Genomic DNA, 23,062 nt, shown 5'->3' on the forward strand with positions numbered 1-23,062 from the left:
CTTTGTATAAACTTGAAGCCCTTTTGCTTGAGTCTTCTGATTCTGAAGAAACTGTTTCAATTTCTTCAGAAGATAATCAGGCCCTCCAGCTTAATGAAGTCCTCTCTGACTCTTCTACTTCTGATAAATCCGAAAAGCAACTGAATATGCTCACCAGAGATCAAAGGTTTATGCTTGATGTTATTCAACACATCCAAGACCCTCAACTTCAGAAAGAATATCTCACCAAGCTTCAACATTCTTTTGAGGCATCATCTTCTCAAACCCCTTCTACTTCTGTGCCATCTAAAGCCAATAACCCCTATGACCTCATAGTCATCTTACAAAAGGCTCAAAATTCCAAAACAAAAACCTCTGATTCCACCATTCAAGAACTCCAGACTGAAATCAAAACTATCAAGTCTGAACTCAAGCAACTCCAAACCAAACAGAAGGAAGACTCTGTTGCCATTCAACTTCTTCTTAACAAATTTTCTGAAGAAGAAGAAGACAATCCAGAACCTGAAACTGAAACACCACAACTAGCCAATCTACAAGATGTTCCAGATAATTTTCTTTCAATTTTAAAACAAGTCACTTTCCAAAAATATTTGGTCAAAATAACTTTGAAAATTTCTGATGATTTTCGATTGGATACTATTGCTCTCTTTGATACAGGTGCTGACCTTAATTGTATCAAGGAAGAAATAATTCCAAAAGCATTCCGAGAAGCAACTACTGAAAAGCTCAAGGCCGCTAACAACTCTTATCTCGAAATTGATTCAAAAACTGATGCATACGTTTTGAATAACGGTTTGCAAATCAAAACTTCATTCTTGCTTGTGCATAACATTCATCATACGGTCGTACTTGGCACTCCATTCATAAATCTTATTACTCCTTATGCTGTTAATTATGATCATATTTCTGCTAAGCTTAAAGGAAAAAAGATTGTTTTCCCTTTTATTGAAAAACCTCAAACTCGTAACTTGCACATTATTAAAGCCTGCTCTGTTTATGAAAATCAACTCAATTGTCTGATTTTGTCAAAGGAAATCGAACTCCAAAAACTAAGAAAAACTGTTTTAATCCAAAGAATTCAAAATCAACTTCAACATCCTGTTTTAAAGAAAAGGATTTCTCTTCTTCAACGACAAATAGAAAATACTGTTTGTTCAGATCTTCCGAATGCTTTTTGGGAAAGAAAACAACATGTTGTTGACCTCCCTTACGAAAATGATTTTCAAGAATCTCAAATTCCTACTAAAGCGCGCCCAATTCAAATGAATAAAGAACTTGAAGACCACTGTAGAAATGAGATTAAAGATTTGCTTTCTAAAAATTTAATTTCTGCTTCAAGGTCCCCCTGGAGTTGTGCTGCTTTTTATGTTAACAAGTCTTCCGAAATTAAAAGAGGAGTCCCCCGACTTGTTATTAACTATAAGCCTCTTAACAAAGCTTTGAAATGGATTCGTTACCCGATTCCAAACAAAAGGGATCTTCTTCAAAAACTTTTTGCTGCAAAAATCTTTTCAAAGTTTGACATGAAATCTGGCTTTTGGCAAATACAAATAGCTCTCAAAGATCGTTACAAAACTGCTTTCACCGTCCCGTTTGGCCAATATGAATGGAATGTCATGCCATTTGGTTTGAAAAATGCCCCATCTGAATTTCAATGCATCATGAATGACATTTTTAATCCATAATCTGCATTTTGCATAGTTTACATTGATGATGTCTTAATCTTTTCATCTTCTATTGAGCAACATTTCAAACATCTAAGAACTTTTATCCTTGTTGCTAAAAGAAATGGATTAGTAGTTTCTGTTAGTAGTATGCCCTAGAGCATATCATTTAGTATGTATCTTGTACATATTTTTAATAATAAAAGGCATTTCCACTTTTCCGTTTACATAATATATTTATGTGTAATAGAAAAGGTCCATTGATATTTTGTTAGAAATATTATTCTTAAGTTGTTAAGAATATGAGTGACAATATTTCTAGCACAAAGTATCATAAATAGGTTCACAATTGAGGATACTTCATAATAAGGACATGACTTATCCAGAAAGATTGTATTCATGTTTGTTCCTAAGTTATTTATATGAGATATAAATAAGATGGAATGGTGAGTCTCATGCCATATAACAAACTTGATAGGCACTTATAAATGATAAGTAGGTCGAACAGTGACACTTATGACAAGCACATGGAGTTTACTCTTGTCAATGTTTTGTCATAAATCATATCAAGCATATAATCTTTAGACTGAGATAGCACAGTTATCTTGTATATAGGTAGTTTGATTTTGATATCGCTTTCATACTTGTACTATGTATGGGTATATGGGCATGTGTTGGCTCGCTAGTTATATATGGAGGTAGGTGTTGATCAAGAAGGAATCTGCCTCTAAGTAAATAGAGATAAAATCCTATGTTCATTTAATTGTTCTTGATGTTTCAAGTTCCTGGCCAGGACAGATAGATTTATTCAGAAAAGAGTTTCTGATGAGAAAAATCTTTTAATCAAGAACTGGAATTAAAAGAGAACATAATATTCATAGCAAATGGAGTTTGACATAAACCATGACTCAAATTGAGTTGGGATTTTGTAATGAGAGATTCTAGTGCATGGTAACATATGATTATAGGTTCATTTAAGGTAAACCTTATTACTAATTGGGTGGCCATGGCATGCTATGCTAGGTGTTAACCATGGTCTATGAGGTTCATAAAATGATTTAGAGAAATCATTTATGGTAAGAAAGAGTTCTGATGATATTAAGAGTTGATATCATGTCTCATTGCCAATTAGTGATGAGCCTAGTAAGTCACACACATACACAAGTTATCACCTATTTAAATATGATTTAATTAATTAATTAAAGAGTTTAATTGATTAATTAAATAGATTTGGTTTGCAATTAAATTGCAAAGTCCCTAGCATGACTTGAAACCAAATCTAGATTATTGGATGTGTAGTATAAATTAAATTTATATTTAAAGTGTTTAAATATGAATTTAATTGATGAGAAATTAATTAATAGAGATTAATTAATTAATTTATATTTGATATAAATTAATTAGAAGAAGAAAATAATTATTTTGGGTTAAGAACTCAAAATTAAGACACAGGGGCATTTTGGTCATTTCACAGTGTGACACATGGCGCACCATGAGATGGTGACACATGGCATAACACATAAGCTTGCCAAATGTTTTTAATCATGTAAGATGATTAAAATCAAGATTAAATATAGGTTTGACACTTGGCACAATGTGATTGGGTCACTTAAACCTAGAGCTAATCAAAAGGTGACATGTGGCTAGGGTTTAATGTGTTAACCTAGCTATTTAAGTGTGGTTATGAAAAGAAAACATAACCAGCAGCCTCTCCTCTCATATGTCACGCCACTTTGAGCCTCTCCAGCTATTTCTCTTCATCTCTCATCAATTCAAAGAGATTAGCCATCAATCTCTTGAATTAAGAACACTAGAAATTGTTTCTAGTGTCCTGTTTGCATCTCTAATCTCTTAAAAGGCAGAACTTGAATTTCTAATTAATAGAAAAGGCTTTAGAAGCTGTTCAAGGGCTGCCATAGGTGTTCTTGGTGTGGACAAGCTAGAGGGACAACATCCGTGTCCTCAAACGAATCTCAAAGGCGTGACACGCCGCAAAGACATCAAGAGGTTAGTGTAATCGATCTTGATTTAATCTAGGGTTCTAAAATTAATCTGATTAATTTTAAAATCTTAAATGGCAAATACAGATCCCAAAACATATTAAAAGAGTTTTAATATGTTGTTTATCATTGAAATCAAATAGATAAAAATAAATCTTGCATGGTGCATGTGACCCTAGGTGAAAATTTTTGAATTCAATGGTATAATCTTGTGTTTTTCACGCCTGCTCCTACAATTGGTATCAGAGCCACTATATTTGCCATTTAGATTGTTGATTATATAATTTAATTGTGTGTTTGATCATGAGATCAAGAGATTCATTGCTGGTTGGATCATGAGGTGTGGTGGCACACATGGTGAAGCCACCATTGGTGGCGGCAACAATGGTTCCTTGGGTGGTTCAAGGTTTGGCTTTTAATTCTGCAATTGTTGTATGTTCTAAGGCCTATTCTTTGACTAATTAAAGTGTTTAATTAGTTGTTTTAATCACACAATTAAATTATGATTCAAATCAGAATTTTAAAAATTGTTTGAATGTGATTCAAATCTGAATTTTAAAAGTTGTTTGAATGTGATTCAAATCTGAATTTTTAAAGTTGTTTGAATCATATTTAAATCTGATTTTTTAAAATTGATTCAATAAAATTCAGATCTGATTTTTTAAAAAATATTTGAATGTGATTCAAATCTGATTTTTTAAAAATGTTTGAATGTGATTCAAATCTGAATTTTTGAAGTTGTTTGAATGTGATTCAAATCTGAATTTTTAAATTTGTTTGAATGAGATTCAAATCTGAATTTTTAAATTTATTTGAATCATATTCAAATCTGGATTTTTAAGTTGAATATGAGATATTCAATTTAATTTAAGTATGTATGTTTTATTTAATTGTTAAATAGTGATATGCATGATGGATGATCATGGACTATAAAAGACCAATGTGATTGGATTTATTTCTTTTGTGTTTCTTTGGGATTGTAAATTAATTAATTTATTTTAATTTATTTTGGGCATGTATTATTAAGTTTGTAATATTTTTGGGTTGTAATTTCATTTATTTAAGTTCTTGTAAATTCGCCTTGGTATGCCAAGGATTACTATGTAATATTGGATTGCAAGAAGTTCAAGGAGGTCAAGAGCATTGGTGGGACCAAATGGGAGGAATTCAATATCAAGTGTTGATTATGTACTCCTTCAGCAACTCTTGTAAAATGAATGAATGAAATGCACCTAGAATGCCCAGATTCAATTCTTGGTGGCTCGCATTGAATCCCTTAGAAAGTCCATGATCATACCATATTTATCGCTTATCCATGAATGCATGAGATGTATGGGAATGTATGCAATTATATGATATATGCATGCTAAATGGATAATGTGCAAAGTGAGACCTTAATAGTAATTAGGATGGCTATAAAATCTTCCAAACAAATGATTAAGTTGGAAATGCTATAATTAAAGTAATTATAACATAAGCCCTCCATTGGGGCAATTATTTTAAGAAATTTTAAATAGTTGCATGAGATGCAATTAATTTAAGAGATTTTCTTAAGAATAATTGTTAAGCATAAGATGTTGTAAATATGTAAATGGTTTGGTGGCCAATATTGGATGTACCTGAGGACATTAAAATTATTTGCATAATTATCGCTCAATGGGATCAACTTAACTAATGCAAGATAAGTCAATAATGGATGTACTGAGATTTTGAGCATTAGGGACTAGGTAAAGGATTGAACCTCACATGAGATGTGATGGGCAAGGAGTTGCTCACTTATAGTTTTTGTAATTCCAATAATGGATGTACGAGGATGATCAATAGAATTATAAGAATTCAATCACCCACTAGAAATCCATCCAACTAGGATTTCCGTTTTCTACTTTGGAAGTGTAGGATTCGCTAAGTTAGTGGGAGGACCAATTTGATTAAAAGACCATAATCATATTTGGTTAATTACATGATACATTTACTAATTAATCGTTATTTCGCAATTAATTTTCTCGATAAAAATGAACACGTAACAACTACCACCATCCAATATCCTTGCAAGCATACTTGATCGCAATAGGTTGACAGACCTAATCATGCGATTAGCTAAGAAATTTGAAACTTGTCTTGAACCTTGAACATATAAGATATGTTCTAGATTCAAATGTTCCTGGTCCCTTACCTCCAGAGGCCACTCAAGAGGAACATGAAACTTTGGACAAGTGGAAGGAGCATGATATGAGAGCTAAGTGTTACATGCTTGCTTCTATGAGTAATGAGTTACAGAAGCAACATGAGAACATGAAGAGTGCGAGTGAGATCCTCCTTCACCTATAAGAGTTGTATGGTGAGCACAGCAGGAATGCTAGGTATGAGATATCTAGACAGCTATTCCGTATGAGGATGTCTGAGGGACAGAATGTTGGGGATCATGTCCATAAGATGATTGGTGATTGAGCGCTTGGAACATCTTGACTTCAACATGGATTTCCAACTACCGACGGATTTGATCCTTCACCCTTCCCCGAGTCTTTTGGGAATTTTGTGACAAATTTCCATATGACTAAACAGGAATGCACCTTAGCTGAATTACTCAACATGCTGGTTATTGCCCAAAAGAATATGCCAGGCAATAAAGGAAAAGAGGTAACTTTGGTTGCATCTTCTTCTGCTGGAAAGTCCAACAAGAAGAAGGGCAATAAGAAAAAGAAACCTCATATTCCTGGTCCTTCCAAGAAAATAGCTAAACAGAAAGGGAAGACCAAAGCTGACAAAGGCAAAGGAAAGTGTTTCCACTGCCAACAGGAAAGTGTTTCCATTGCTAACAGGAAAGTGTTTCCATTGCCAGTAAGAAAGTGTTTCCACTAGCCAGAGTATAGCAATCTAAATGAATGCAATGCCATGGTGAAAACCAACTCAAGTTCAAAATATATTTGGCACTTAAGGTTATGTCATGTTGCAGAAGATAGGATTGCAAAATTGGAGAAAATGGGGTTTTTATCCTCATTGGGCTCTGAGCCTACTCTAACTTGTGAATCTTGCCTTCAAGGCAAAATGACTAGATCACCCTTTGTTGGACAAGGGCTAAGAGCTGAAAATATTTTGGAGCTAATACATAGTGATGTATGTGGTCCATTTAAAGAAATGGCTAGAGGGGGCTTTCATTATTTTATTACCTTTACTGATGATAAATCAAGGTTTGGGTATTTGTATTTGATGAAATACAAACATGAATCCTTTGAAAAGTTCAAAGAATTTAAATCAAGTAGAAAATCAAACAGAAAAAGTATTAAAGCTCTTCGATCGATCGTGGAGGTGAATATTTGAGTCTCGAATTTGATGAATACTTGAGAGAGCATGGCATTGTTTCTCACCGACTCCTCCAGAACGCCACAAATGAATGGTGTATCTGAAGGAGAAATCGTACCCTATTGGATATGGTACGAAGTATGATGAGCTATACCGATATGCCAATCTCCTTTGGGGATTTGCATTAGAATCACTTTGTATATTCGAATAGGATTCCATCAAAATCGTTTCTTCCACACCTTATGAGATATGGCATGGAAGAAAACCAAGTCTTAAGCATGTTAAGATTTGGGGTTGTCCAAACTTATATCAAAAGTCAACACCGATAAATTGGAGACCAGATCGTAAAAGGTCGATTTGTTGGATATCCAAAAGATAGTTTTGGATATTATTTTTATTTGCCTACTTCATAAAAGGTTGTGATAAGTAGAGATGCCACATTTCTTGAACAAATGTTTGTTCAAGAAGGAGGCAAAGGAAGGCAAATAGAGTTAGAATTGGAGAATTCGACCAACCAATGCATCGATGGATATAGATCCATCTAGTCAACCTATACCCATTGATGAAACATCTACATCCTGCTCCTCGTAGAACAACTGTGGTATCTCACCCACCGGTGAGATATGGTTTTCTTCATGAAGAAGAACAAGAGTTGTCTACTCATGAAGAAGTAGATCATGGAGATGATCCACTTACCTATGAAGAAGCTATATCGATATAGAATCTTAAAAATGGATTGATGCTATGAAATCCGAGATTGATTCCATGTATAAGAATCAAGTTTGGGATCTTGTTGACCCACCTGAAGGTATTGTACCTATAGGGAACAAATGGGTTTTCAAGAAGAAAATTGGTTCTGATGGAAAGGTAGAGACCTATAAGGCAAGGCTAGTAGCGAAAGGGTTTCGCCAAAGGCAAGGAATAGACTATGAGGAGACTTTCTCGCTTTGCCATGCTTAAATCAATTAGGATTTTATTAGCAAATGCATACTATGATTATGAGATTTGGCGATGGATGTCAAAATGCCTTTTCTCAATGGATACATTGAAGAAAACATTTTCATGGAACAACCTAAGGGATTTGAATCCCAAGATGGTTCCAAGGTATGCAAGCTAAAGCGATCCATTTATGGGTTGAAACAAGCTTCGAGGAGTTGGAACATCCATTTTGATGAAGCCATTAAATCTTTTGGTTTTATCAAAAATGAGGATGAGCCATGTGTATATAAGAAGGTTAGTGACAATGCTATCACTTTCCTTGTCTTATATGTGGATGACATACTGTTGATGGGTAATAATACAGTATGTTGGACGACTATAAAGGTATGGTTGTCAAATACATTCTCCATGAAAGACTTAGGAGGCAACCTATATTCTTGGGATTCGCATCTATAGAGATAGAGCGAAAAGAATAATTGGTTTATCCCAAAGTCTATACTTGGAAAAGGTGTTAAAGAGGTTTAACATGCTTGATTCCAAGAGAGGATTGTTACCAGTGAGACATGGTATCCACCTTTCTAAAGAGATGTCTCCAAAGACACCTGAAGAAAAAGATAAGATGGCCAGGATTCCATATGCTTCGGCTATTGGAAGTTTAATGTATGCAATGTTGTGTACTAGGCCGGATATCGCATATGCTATTAGTTTGACTAGCAGGTATCAATCCAATCCAGTTTGGAACATCGATAGTCACAAAAATATCCTTAAGTACTTGAGAAGAACTAAGGATTTATTCTTGATTTATGGAGGTGGAGACTTGCAATTGGATGGTTATACCGATTCTCGATTTCCAATCGATATCGATGATAGAAAGTCTACCGATATGTGTTCATTTGTAATGGAGGTGCAACGATCGGTTGGAAGAGTTCCAAACAGAGCACGATTGCAGATTCCACTATTGAGGTCGAGTATATTCGCATCGATGTCGCAAAGGAAGTCGCTTTGGATAAAGTAGTTCGTGATGAACTTACAGAGTTCCTTCCATTGAGTCGCCAGCTCCACTACATCGTGACTACAATGGAGCAATCATACAGCTAAGGAACTAAGGTCTCACCCAAAATCCAAACACATAGAAAGGCACTACCACATTATCGTGAGATATAGTTGGGCAAGGCGATATAGCCATGCAGAAAATAGCATCACTAAAAATCCAAATTGATCCATTCACTAAGCCTATGTCACACTCAGTTAGACCGACATCTTGAGAAGATAGGTCTAAGATATTGTAATGAATGGCTCTAGTGCTAGTGGGAGATTGTTAGTAGTATGCCCTAGAGCATATCATTTAGTATGTATCTTGTACATATTTTTAATAATAAAGGCATTTCCACTTTTCCGCTTACATAATATATTTATGTGTAATAGAAAAGGTCCATTGATATTTTGTTAGAAATATTATTCTTAAGTTGTTAAGAATATGAGTGACAATATTTCTAGCACAAAGTATCATAAATAGGTTCACAATTGAGGATACTTCATAATAAGGACATGACTTATCCGTAAAGATTGTATTCATGTTTGTTCCTAAGTTATTTATATGAGATATAAATAAGATGGAATGGTGAGTCTCATGCCATATAACAAACTTGATAGGCACTTATAAATGATAAGTAGGTCGAACCGGTGACACTTATGACAAGCACATGGAGTTTACTCTTGTCAATGTTTTGTCATAAATCATATCGTGCATATAATCTTTAGACCTGAGATAGCACGATTATCTTGTATATAGGTAGTTTGATTATGATACTGCTTTCAAACTTGTACAATGAATTGGTATATGGGCATGTGTTTGCTCATGCTATTTAAATATGGAGGTAGGTGTTGATCAAGAAGGAATCTGTTCCTCTAAGTAAATAGAGATAAAATCCTATGTTCATTTAATTGTTCTTGATGTTTCAAGTTCCTGGTCAGGACAGATAGATTTATTCAGAAAAGAGTTTCTGATGAGAAAAATCTTTTAATCAAGAACTGGAATTAAAAGAGAACATAATATTCATAGCAAATGGAGTTTGACATAAACCATGACTCAAACTTGAGTTGGGATTTTGTAACAGAGAGATTCGAGTGCATGGTAACATATGATTATAGGTTCATTTAAGGTAAACCTTATTACTAATTGGGTGGCCATGGCATGCTATGCTAGGTGTTAACCATGGTCTATGAGGTTCATAAAATGATTTAGAGAAATCATTTATGGTAAGAAAGAGTTCTAATGATATTAAGAGTTGATATCATGTCTCATTGCCAATTAGTGATGAGCCTAGTAAGTCACACACATACACAAGTTATCACCTATTTAAATATGATTTAATTAATTAATTAAAGAGTTTAATTGATTAATTAAATAGATTTGGTTTGCAATTAAATTGCAAAGTCCCTAGCATGACTTGAAACCAAATCTAGATTATTGGATGTAGTATAAATTAAATTTATATTTAAAGTGTTTAAATATGAATTTAATTGATGAGAAATTAATTAATAGAGATTAATTAATTAATTTATATTTGATATAAATTAATTAGAAGAAGAAAATAATTATTTTGGGTTAAGAACTCAAAATTAAGACACAGGCATTTTGGTCATTTCACGAGCAGTGACACATGGCGCACCATGAGATGGTGACACATGGCATAACACATAAGCTTGCCAAATATTTTTAATCATGTAAGATGATTAAAATCAAGATTAAATATAGGTTTGACACTTGGCACAATGTGATTGGGTCACTTAAACCTAGAGCTAATCAAAAGGTGACATGTGGCTAGGGTTTAATGTGTTAACCTAGCTATTTAAGTGTGGTTATGAAAAGAAAACATAATCAGCAGCCTCTCCTCTCATATGTCACGCCACTTTGAGCCTCCAGCTATTTCTCTTCATCTCTCATCAATTCAAAGAGATTAGCCATCAATCTCTTGAATTAAGAACACTAGAAATTGTTTCTAGTGTCCTGTTTGCATCTCTAATCTCTTAAAAGGCAGAACTTGAATTTCTAATTAATAGAAAAGGCTTTAGAAGCTGTTCAAGGGCTGCCATAGGTGTTCTTGGTGTGGACAAGCTAGAGGGACAACATCCGTGTCCTGAAGACGAATCTCAAAGGCGCAGACACGCTGCAGCACATCAAGAGGTTAGTGTAATCGTTCTTGATTTAATCTAGGGTTCTAAAATTAATCTGATTAATTTTAAAATCTTAAATGGCAAATACAGATCCCAAAACATATTAAAAGAGTTTTAATATGTTGTTTATCATTGAAATCAAATAGATAAAAATAAATCTTGCATGGTGCATGTGACCCTAGGTGAAAATTTTTGAATTCAATGGTATAATCTTGTGTTTTTCACGCTTCCGTTCCTACAGTTTCTAAGTCCAAAATTAGTCTTTTCCAGACTAGGATTAGGTTCTTAGGACACTATATCTCTAATGGTATAATGTCACCAATAGAAAGGTCACTTGCTTTCACTAATAAGTTTCCTGACAAAATTATTAAGAAAACTCAACTTCAAAGATTTCTAGGATGTTTAAACTATGTCTTAGATTTCTTTCCAAACTTAAATAAACTACTTCAACCACTTCATGAAAAGACTCAAAAAGAATCCTAAGCCCTGGACACAGGAACACACTTCCCTTGTTCAGAAAATCAAAACCCAAATAAAGCAAATTCCTTGCTTACATCTTGCTGATCCATTTACTTTTAAAATTGTTGAAACTGATGCCTCTGATCTTGGATATGGAGGAATTCTAAAGCAACTTAAAAATAACAAAGAAGTTATAGTTTAGTATGTTTCTGGACATTGGGATGAAACCCAGAAAAATTATTCCACTATTAAAAAAGAAATTTTATCCATAGTCATCTGCATTCAAAAATTTCAAAGTGATTTGCTTAATAAAAAATTTTTGCTTCAAATTGACTGCAAATCTGCAAAAGAGGTTTTGAAAAAGGATGTTCAAAACATTGGTTCCAAACAAATCTTTGCTCGTTGGCAAGCTATTTTAAGTATTTTTGACTTTGATATCGAATATATTAGAGGAGATATGAATTCTATCCCTGACTTCCTAACTCGTGAATTCTTGCAGACTCCCTAACTCGTGAATTCTTGCAGACTCCTCACAATGATCCCAAGAAAGAAGATTGAAGAATCAACAAAAGAAAAAGCTGAAAGAAGATTGAAGAATCAACAAAAGAAAAAGCTTCAGCTTCTACCTCAAAGAAAACTTCACCCAAACCCCAAGCTTCCTCTCAACAACTTACACTAAGCCAACCTAAGATGACTTCCCAAAGCCCTATTGTCTCATGGAATGCTTTATTCCAGAAAGAAATAGATCAACTTGACCAACCTTCAACTTCCCAAACTACTTCAGAACAACTTTCTCCAAGTGACTTGCAAGTTTGGCTTGCAGGCCTCATTAATCACCCACAACTTTGCCAGTCCCTCAGAGATTCGCTCCCAGAAGGACAGCCCAAAAAACTTTTGACCCAAGCTTGCTCTCAAGAAGCTGAGAGAGAAATTATTGTTCAAAACCAAAAAACTCTCTCTCAAAAATCACTTTCTCAAACTGTTTCAACTCCTAAACTTGTTCCTTCAACGGATTTGACTTTAAAATCAAACGAACCAGTGGTTTCACAAAACTTTTCTCAAAACTCTGGTTCAGCATTCAATTGGATTTTAAAAGATTCTTATCAAAGTATTTTAACTGTTGAGGATGGATTTTATGATTCTAACCCTCGTTTATGTGCAGCTAAGTTCTTCGGTTCTTGGCACTTCAAGCCGTGGGATAAGTCTAAAGATCCAGCCTACTACCAAAGTATCTTGATTGAAACTGGGTTGGTCAAAATTAAACAATTCCCAGAAAACTCCCCTGTCCCAAACTATTCCACCTGCACTATATTCAAAGTTATCCACCCTGCCAATTGGGGATAAGACTTATCTACCCCAAAGAAATTTCAAGCTAGATTTGGTCAAAGCCTCCCTTCTACTACAACTTTCACATATTGGGATTACCACCAAGCTTGGATGAATGCTTTTCTAATCCAAAACCCCAGCAACTGTCACACTTGGCTATTTTTCTTCCAGACCGTCTCCAAATTTCACTTTCTTAGATGGTTCGCCCAATGGTGGAACTGGATGGGAGCCATCCCTAAAATATTGCCCTCCGAAATCAATCAAGGGTATACAACTTTCAAGGCTCGCTATAAGCCTACAACTGTGGAAGACATATTTCACCCCCTCATTCTATTTGCTTCAAAGTTCTTTGTGCCATGGGTTCTTTCATGGGACTATGGTTACAAAACTTATCAACTTCTCCAAGGGCCAGTTCTAATTCGCAAGTTCAAAATTAGATGGTGGTCCAAATTCCAAAAATATCAAAAGGCCTCTTTAGAAGCTGTGGAACAATGGCTACTCAAACAGCCTAAGGAGCAAAGACAACTTCCTCCGACTTCTGCCCAAAACCCTATGACTTTTTTGGCCCAAAAATCAAATGCTCAATCTCTCTTGGCCCATGCCAAGTCTGAAGAAGAATATTTTACTATCATGCAACAATTGCTGAGTAACAGGTCATCCACTTCAAAAACTCCAAGCCAAGCTAGCTCATCTTCTGATGTCGTCAGTCTCGGTAATGATAACGAGGATGACTGCTTCGGAATATTGTCTGCCTTAAAGCACCAGTAACTCTTCACATGCCTACAGTTCAAGGTCAACTTTTCCGGCTATCATCAAAACAACTCTGGTCATCACATGGCTATAGGAACTCCACTTGCAACAACTTTTGACATCTTGCAACAACTTTTGACATTTTTCACTCCACTTATATATCTTTTTACCTTTCACATGTGTAATAGTAACTTATAATAATTGTAAACCTCTTTCCTTCATCTATAAAAGGAAGAGGCTCTCTACTTCATTTTACAAGTTTTTCTCTACAAGTTTTCCTTAGGGATACCTCTCCATTTCCTTATCCTATCTCCTTGTGAGTGTCCGATATCAGAGCTTCAATAAAACTATCTTCTTACAATCTTTAATTGTTTTCTTCTTACAATCTTTATTTGTTTTATTCTTTATATCTATATCTGTGGCTGGTTCTACCGCCCATATTTTTATGCTTTTATAACTTGTTGATTTATTGCATTCTCATTTTCATTTTACTGCATCTTCTTATTATTTATTGTTCTTTCTTCTTCTTCTTTATATTAATTTTATCTCTGTTGAATATCCCATCGATCCTGCGTCATTGGATATCTCATATATATATATATATATATATATATAACAATTAGATATTCTCATGAATCTATATGTGCCATGATATTTTTACGTGGTTAATATATAATATTTTTATTTTATTATGTGATATTCTTTCTTATAATATTATATAATATTTTTTATTATATATAAATTATAAATTATTTAATAATTATTTAATTAATATTATAATAAATAATCATTATTATACAATAATTTATATGTTAATACATATTAATTACATATATATATTAATTATTTTTATTATTAAATTTTTGTTAAAAAATTTTAAAAAAATAAAATTAAAATTAATTAATAAAAAAGTCTTTTTAAGTTTTTACATGAGAATTAAAATGACCAAATTATTTTTATATTTTAATTAAAATAGAAAAAAAGTAATAAATAAAAAATAAATACATTAAAAATAACTATAAATGAGAGTAAAGTTAAAAAAAAATAATTAATACTTAATTTTCTAAAAAGAAATAAAGTGGGACAAAATAATTTTTTTTTTAGAACGTCACTTAAAATGGGAATAAAGCATTCTTATGCCAAATGGAAAGCAAACTACATAACGCACTAATCTTATGCAGAATGGGAAAGATTTGCAAATTATAAGACAAAGGCATCCACCTGATCCAAAAACTATACAGACTACTGATGATACACTTGATTAGGGTCACCGTGACATTTAGGATGGAAATATGTTTCTGTTTCTAGGATGGAAATCTCTTGCCATTCATCCAATATTACTCATCATCCATTCTACTTCTTGCCGCATGTTGCCTTCCAAAGGCAACGAGTCTCCATTACCAAACCCAACCCTTGGTCTTTTCTTTATGGAAGCCGCAGCCTGTGAACCAACACCCATTGGAGAAACTGGTCTCCCCGTTGAAGTCAAGCAGCTTTCAACGGAGCAATCACCAATTCGAGCTGGCAAATTTGCAGTATTTTTGTTCTCCAAAGCTGCAGCAAGTTCAGAAAATGAAGGCATTTTTATGTTATCAACTGGGACAATTCCTTGGCATTCACTGGAAACCTTGATTGCTAGTTCAGATAACTCTTCCCTGGCAGCTTCAAGCCCAGCAGATACAGCAGCCTCATCATTCAGAGCTTTACAAGCTTTCTCAAGAATTGACTGTAGGTATTTTCCCTGTGCTTCAATTCGAAGTTGAAGATGACGTTGCACCTGCTTACAGTTAAAACCCTCAAAAAAAGTTCTAAAAACCATCACTATGCTAGCACACTTTGTATTAAAGAAAAGATTGCAAATTATACAACAAAAGGCAACAGAAATATAGATTGCCGCTCGTATTTGTTTATAAACCATTTCCAAAAATCTTATTCGTCAAATAAATGCTAGGTTATGACTCATGACTAACCCACTGTGAAATTGCTCAACTGTCATATGCTAACCTCAAAAAGTCTGAAAGCCACAATTTGTTAGCCACACCAAATGCAAGAGCAAGAGTGAAAACTAACCTCTAGCTGCTCATGCAGTCTTCGTTGGACTTCCATCTGTACCCGCAAAGCCTCAGTAACCTGGTAGCCACTGTTAAGATGAAGAAAAGCAACATTTCAATGAGGACACAGAGATAGAGCAAAGTGGCACAAAAAGGGAAAATATGCCATACTCATTCAGATCCTGTGCTATCATTCTTGATGATGTTGATGAACCAGTATCCTGACATTCTGCAACAGACGCTGCAATCCCAACTACACGCCATTACTAAATGAATTAGAATTTTAACTTCATTCTCTCACCAGAATTTCATTTTGCATAAAGAGAACGATTTCATTCTATTCCTTAATTCTACCTGCCTAAACACACTTCACATTGCCACCCTCTCTCAAACATTTATGATCTTGCAGGATCATTTTAATAATTGTCTTAAGCCCCTGAAAAGAACTATATATTGCGGGGAAAATGATAGCATGTGTAAACTCGAAAGGATTCCAAAGAAATTGAGTTTCATACCATCTTTAGAATTATCATTTGATTCCTTGCAAGATTGCCTTCCCAACCTGTATTTCTGCATTCAAAGACAACTATGAAATCAAAAGAAGATTAAAAAAACACCTCAAGGATCAAATGATTTAAGAAATAATTGTATCAACAAACCTGTAAGTGGGATTTTAAGTGATAAAGGGTAAGGCCCTTTACCCCCATTGTTCTCATAATAGTCTTTGGTGTTGCTTCTGCAAAGCATGTCAAGAAACCAGAAATTTTACTTAATCAATCAAGAATCATTCACTAGAATGGTAATTCAAGTTCACTTAACATGCTTGTGTTGCCTGATCACAATTGGATTTCAGGATTCAAGTTGACAATATGCTAGGCTTAGCTAGAACCAAGCCAGGACAAATTGAGAACAAAGATTATAGACCTATATTTTATAATTATCTTTCCGCTTGAAATGAGCGATGATACCACTATCACTGATAGCAGAGTACTGCAAGCCAAGTATGAAGTCCACAACACTGAAACCCACAATAAAAGCAACTAGCATCATCTTTAACAAGTCAAATCCAATATTTGGCTAATCATATTCAAACATCTTAATATCAGAGCACAGTGCCCTATACAGACCATTTACAGATTTACTTCTAGCTTTTTAGGTCAAGTTATTACGGGAGTTTGTGCATGTTATTCAACACCTGAGCCTCGAAGTAAACCTTGATGTCTGTGCTCAAGGCATCAAACTAGGCCTTGCATTCATCAAATTAAACAGTGGCCACCTCACACCCTATTGTGGATCATAGGATGCTGCATCAACTAAGGGGCACTACACCCTGTGCAGCATTTGCAGATGACTTACTTTTAGAGCAGCTACAGCTCCTTGCAACAATAACTCGAAACAGACACAAACTAATTACTGTTATTAAACCATTTTTGGTGGTGAAATAAAAGGTGTGAGAAATGAAAACACTGGATTGAGTAAATTTAAGATCAAAATAAGAAACTGTCTTTCTAATAGGTTGAGCAAGCCTAAAAAGATTCATGATTGTAACCACTAGATAACATCCACGAAAAAACACAACCACACCACATCTATCACCACTACTGCACTTCAAAGGATTGAACATTCAAGCCACCATCCAGTCCTATTAGTGAATGTTCTCTATAAGAGTGCCATGATCAAATAGCCCATAATTTTAATAGTGAATGTTCTCTATAAGAGTGCCATGATCAAATGCCCATAATTTTAATGCTACTTTTTCTTTATCTATTTCTTTTATTTCATAAGCATTGTATATCACAATACCCAAATATAAAGCAATAAAGCAAACCATTAAACCTGATTGATTCTAGAACAATCTAGCAATGAAGCAAAGAGATGAAATTGGAGCACATATCATGCTCACCATAATGTAGACAATGCATTTGTTCAAAAAACACGACAGCATATATAACAAGTTAGCAACAACCTCTCTTCTCCAACACAACAATTTGAGCGCCCTGATACCTCCTCAAACACCTGAGAGGCACTTGACAAAGCAAGGGTGTATACTTATGTGGAAAATATGAGGGTTCGGTGGGTTAGGCACGTAACTAATAATTTCTTCCTAGCCAATCACCAAAATGCAAATGAACATAGGAGGACACTTAAAAATCCCCATTCCTTTATGAAAGAGATAATGAAGACTTGAAGTTTGAATCTTCAGTTCTTTCTAAGTAGCTGGTTTAACCCGACACTCAGAGATCTAGAGGAAAAAAAATCAAAGTATTCATACTTTCTTTTCTTAAGATGTGCTTTCCTAGTGGTCTTCTAAGTAGCTAGTTTAACCAAAACACTCAGAGCTCTAGGGGGAAAAAATCAAAGTGTTCATACTTTCTTATCTTAAGATGTGCTTTCCCAATGGTCCTCCATTTTGTGAAACTCATATATTCATAGAAAGTCATAGACTCCAATTTTCAATTCATCATGATGTTATAGTCACCAAAATGGTACCCAGTAAAGACCCTAACCGAGTAACTATGGGAAACTCGGACTCTTGAACAAGGAATTAATTGCCCAACTATGCACATAATACTCGAATCACCAGGATCCCGAGATATTTGCTGTAACCAAAGGTTCGTTCACAATAGGACTCAGGATGGATTCTTAATCCTACTCAACTACTAACTCCTAATTTTAGTAGGTGCCTATATCAGAACCTATATAAGGGCCATCAAGTACGCGAAACAACCAATTTTAACTATCCTATCACAGTCCAATTCTTATTACTGACTTAGGCATCGGAGCAAGGTCGTCAAACTCGCTTTTCTAACCTAGACTCGGTGAAGGAGCTGTAAAATTGTATCGTAAAATCGTAAGATTTTAAAACTTACTAAAAAGTACCTTGCAAAAAAAAATATATAATCAGATTTATATAAAATACATAAATAAATTTTGATGTACATTTAAGTATAAGAGGTTATAAAAAAAGCTTTCTAATATATTTTTAAACTTTATATTCAAATTATTTAAATTTTAAGTGAAATATTTTCTCACCAAGTTATCAATATGAGAATAGTTAAAATTATACACACATACACATATATATACATATAAAAATTTCATATTTGAAAATATAATTCCAAGTATTCAACTATGAAAATATGTAAATACAAATAATAGAAATACTTGATGAATAATACATAGAAATTAGATCATATTTATGATAATTGAAATATAACAAAAGTTGTTCAAAACATAATATAAAAATTACAATGCATACATAATGATTGTAGTAGCAAAAATAATAATTATTACTATATTAAAAAACTTTAAAAAATCTAGAAATGATGCTAAAATAAACAAATGATAATAATTTTGATGAATTAAAAAGAAATATTTTAAATTGTAAAACTTTTATATATGTAAAATCATAGAATCGTAAATTCGTAAAATCATGTTGTTTAAAATTCGATTTTACTATTTAAAATGGCGATTTTACCTCAATTTTACTTGATTTTGATTTTACATACGTTTTAACTCATTTTAATGATTCTAACTTGTAAAATCATAAAATCATATGCGTTAACTCGCAATTTTAATAACTATGTATCGAAGAGCGGTAGTTAACTAACTCACCGATGCTCTCTTTCTTTGCAAATTCAATACCTGAACCCAGCATCCATAACCCGCAGAAGAGGAGAACAGCATCACATAGTGACCATATTAGAGTTCTTAGTTTAGTAATGATGGATGGAAATTAGTTAAAATTAAAAAAGAAAATCAGTGGGATCAACACATGTACAAGAACATCATGCATTTTAAATTAAACAATGCAGAGAAAGATCATGTCTGCTAAAACTGCCACCCCGCACCCAGTAACCAGTAGAAATTGCTCATCTTCCTTATCAGATTTTGACTCATAAAAATTCGTTGGAAATACCATTTACATAACTCATTTTTCCTTTGGATTTTTCTTCCCGTTTTCCTTTTGAAAATGAATAGTAATGTAGTGTAACTTTCTATGGATTCAAAATATCATACTATATATTCACCAAGAAAAAAAAAAACATGTTAAAAAATGATTCTAAAAAGCCCAAGCTTTTGAACACCTTGGAATTAGTACCAGATGTCCAGCCTAATATGTGTGCAGTTCAAATACATTGCTTTTCTTAAATTGCATAATTCCACCCGGTGACTACTAAGATTACCATTTGCATTGGTAGGAAAAAGATAAATTAAAAACTGTAAGAACAGGTAACAAGATACATAAAAGCATAATAAGCTTGTACTATTGGTTCTTTGCTCATAAGTAGCCAGTTGAAAGTTACGGACCATAAATCTAGTATTTTATTTCTAAATATAGTATCCATTCAACAGCTAAACCACAAATCTTTATAAATTCAAAGCAAATAACAGAAAATATTCTTTCCCAAGCAAAGACAATGTTCTATTGTGCCTATTTGTCCTTTTAGTTGTATTTTCCTGTGATAAAATAAGTTAAAAATGCCCAACAGGCACGTAACAACAACACAAGAATTAACAGAAGAAATAGTTAGAAAAACACTCAGAACAAATAATCAAGGAACATTAATCAGTCAACAAAAAACAATTGAATGCAATCGCTGAAGGTAATGCTTCTTGCAAAGTCAAAATCAGATCCATTTAAAAAAAGATCATATTAAGAAAAAGAAAAAGAAAATAACCCATGGGTCATCTTCACTAACAAGAGAGAGAAAAGAAAGAGAGAGACAGAGAGGCAACATGACCCATTATCACGCTAGCAATAAAAATGACACCAGTGAAATTTGCCGATTCATCCAAAATAAATACATAAAAATATCTGATGGTAACAAATAAACCAAAAAATAAAGGTAAAAAAGGAAAAGGAAAAAAAAAATCAGCGACCATTAGTTAGCCACCTGCAAATCACCACATCAATTACTACACTCCCCCATAAACATATTCACAGCAAATTAAATACATAGAATCACGGCAAATTAAAAGGAACAAAGAGCACAAACCTCGGATTAGTGGTTGTCAATCACAAGAACCACTGAATTAAATTTGAAGACTTGCATCCAAACCTCGGGTTAAAAAGAAAGAACCAAGAACAAGAATTTTCCACTCATTAAGTGGACCCAGAAACACAAATTACAAGCTCTACTAATAACCAACAATCAAATTCAAAACCATAACTGATAGCTGACGCAAACGATGCTGTACAACAACAACAACTAAGCCTTAATTCAAACTGGTTGGGACGCAAACTATGCTATATTCATGTACAAAGACTTGTTGTTACCAGCGAAGACAAGCAGTTCAGGTCAAATAAAACCACATTTTAGATTAAAGAACCCAGGGACAGAGAACACCGAAGCTCAGCAACCCAAGAAATCAATAAAATAGATAAACGAATGGACATAAATGCATAAGTAAATGAAAATGGAGAGTTTATACACACTGTCAGGTCCACCCAGCTGGGTGACAGCATCGACGAATCTCTCATGAAGCTCAGCAGTCCACCGGAGGCGGGGCTTCGGATCAGTAGTGAGAACCAAGCACGCATCCCCAGGCAAGTTGGTCCCGTCAAGCGACCCCTGCAACTCTCCCTGTCCTACACTCCCATCCAGCGGCAGCGAGTGTATTGCGGAGTACATTTTTCGGGATAAAAAGAATCCTCCGACGGAGAAAGATGGAACGAAAAATGCAGCAGAAGATCCGATTCGGGTTCCAGTGTCGGGGCACGGAGCCCCGGTTAAGAACAGAGAAGGAAGAAGAGAGATATATCGGCAAATGGGTATTTGTGTTTAGAGAGAGACAGAGAGAGAGAGAGAGAGCTTAAGGCATGCAGAGGTTAAGACAGGAGTGGGCTAATTTGTGGGAGGCGTTGTGTTTCGGTCTTTGGCTTTCTTTTTCTTTTGTTTATTTTTTTCTCTCTCCTTTTATTTATTTATTTATTTTTTGTGATCGTACTGATATATGATTTCTGTGTGTGTATTTTGTATACACATGCTCATGGACGTTAGGTGTAGAGGAAACAATTGGTAAAATGAAAAACAGTATTTTTAATTTTATTTTTATTCAATATCTTTAATATATCTTTTTTAATAACTCATCTAGCGAAATATGCATAAAATTAATTTAATATTTATTAATTCTTTTATTTGATTTATTATTATTTTATTTAATAAATAATTATTATTATTAGTATTATTGAGATTTTTAATCTATTTTATGATACAACAATTATCTATTATAGTATTACATATCGTGCATACAATATAATTAATAAGAACTCTATGCCACAAAAAATCTTCGTGTATGATTTTAATTGAACTTGAAGTTGAATATTATCTCTCGTAGTTTTTAGTAGTCGAAGGAAGTTTAAGAATAGTCAAAGTGATAATATCATTATTTTTATATTAATAATTAATATAATAATTATTTTTATTAAACACTTATATTTTAAATTTTTATATAAACAATTACCTTCCAATAATTAATTTTTAGCTGCTGCTATAACAATTAATATTTTTCGAATAGACCCAAAGTTAAAGCTTCTATTTATTTTTTAAACAGTAAAATGACTTATTTGATATATTTTAAAAATTTAAAAGACTTATTTAATTTTTTTTAAAATTTTAAAGAATTTATTTAAATTAAAAACACTTTAAGATCCTAAATAGACATTTTACATATAAATTAAAATAATTTATTCACATAATGTTAAATTCATTTAAATCGTTTAAAATTATTATAATATGCTAACAGTTACATGATATTTGAAATCTTGACCATTATTATTGCTGCCTTCCATCAAATAACATAAGAAAATCATGCGAGTTCCTGTAAATGTATATGAAAAAACGTGATACCCATATATAAAATATATTAAAATTTATAATTTAATTACACAGACTTTTATTTAGTAAAAAAATTACTCACCTAATATATATCAGATTTGAGTCCTTATTCCCTAATCTCTTCATAAAAAAATTACACAGATCCTTAAATATTAATAAGCATTCTTAAAATGCTAAATTTCACCTATAATTAGTTATTAAATTTATTATTAAAATTTTAGCTTAATTTTTATGCGCCAATTTATATTAATAAAATAATTATATTTTTAATAATTATGCTCTTCTAGAAATCATTGTATTTATGCTGAGCAGTTTAAACCCCATAGGGCTGTAATCACAAGCAATTATGCTTATGGCATAGGCAAATAATGGTATAGTAATTATATTTTTGTCTAAATACTAAATTAAGATAGCTGTAATTAAAATCCTCTTCATCTCCGTAATTAAGTGATAGCTGTATCAAATTTTGGCCCACAAGAGCAATGGCCTGGGCCAACAGATAGTGGCGGTGGTGGGTGGATAAGAGGGCGAGGTGGGGGGGAGGGAGACAGGGC

At 33.5% G+C, this 23,062-nt stretch overlaps 1 protein-coding gene across 2 annotated transcripts; it reads right to left on the reverse strand.

The window, feature by feature from the left end:
* Positions 1-14,694: 14,694 nt before the first annotated feature.
* LOC110636202 (protein PHR1-LIKE 3) lies at positions 14,695-21,523 on the reverse strand. 2 transcript variants are annotated; one of them, XM_021785783.2, is made up of 6 exons: positions 21,107-21,523; positions 16,326-16,402; positions 16,182-16,236; positions 15,838-15,907; positions 15,686-15,755; positions 14,695-15,392 (listed from the first exon to the last, which is right to left on the reverse strand). In XM_021785783.2, exons 1-6 carry the CDS (start codon positions 21,300-21,302, stop codon positions 14,943-14,945), a joined length of 918 nt encoding a protein of 305 aa, XP_021641475.2. In that variant the 5' UTR covers positions 21,303-21,523; the 3' UTR covers positions 14,695-14,942. The 2 variants fall into 2 exon arrangements, with proteins under 2 accessions (XP_021641475.2, XP_021641474.2); XM_021785782.2 differs by having other exon boundaries at positions 15,838-15,919; positions 21,107-21,497.
* Between the last annotated feature and the right edge of the window lie 1,539 nt (positions 21,524-23,062).

Source organism: Hevea brasiliensis, chromosome 15, assembly GCF_030052815.1.
Source record: "Hevea brasiliensis isolate MT/VB/25A 57/8 chromosome 15, ASM3005281v1, whole genome shotgun sequence".
Taxonomy (NCBI): Eukaryota; Viridiplantae; Streptophyta; class Magnoliopsida; order Malpighiales; family Euphorbiaceae; genus Hevea; species Hevea brasiliensis.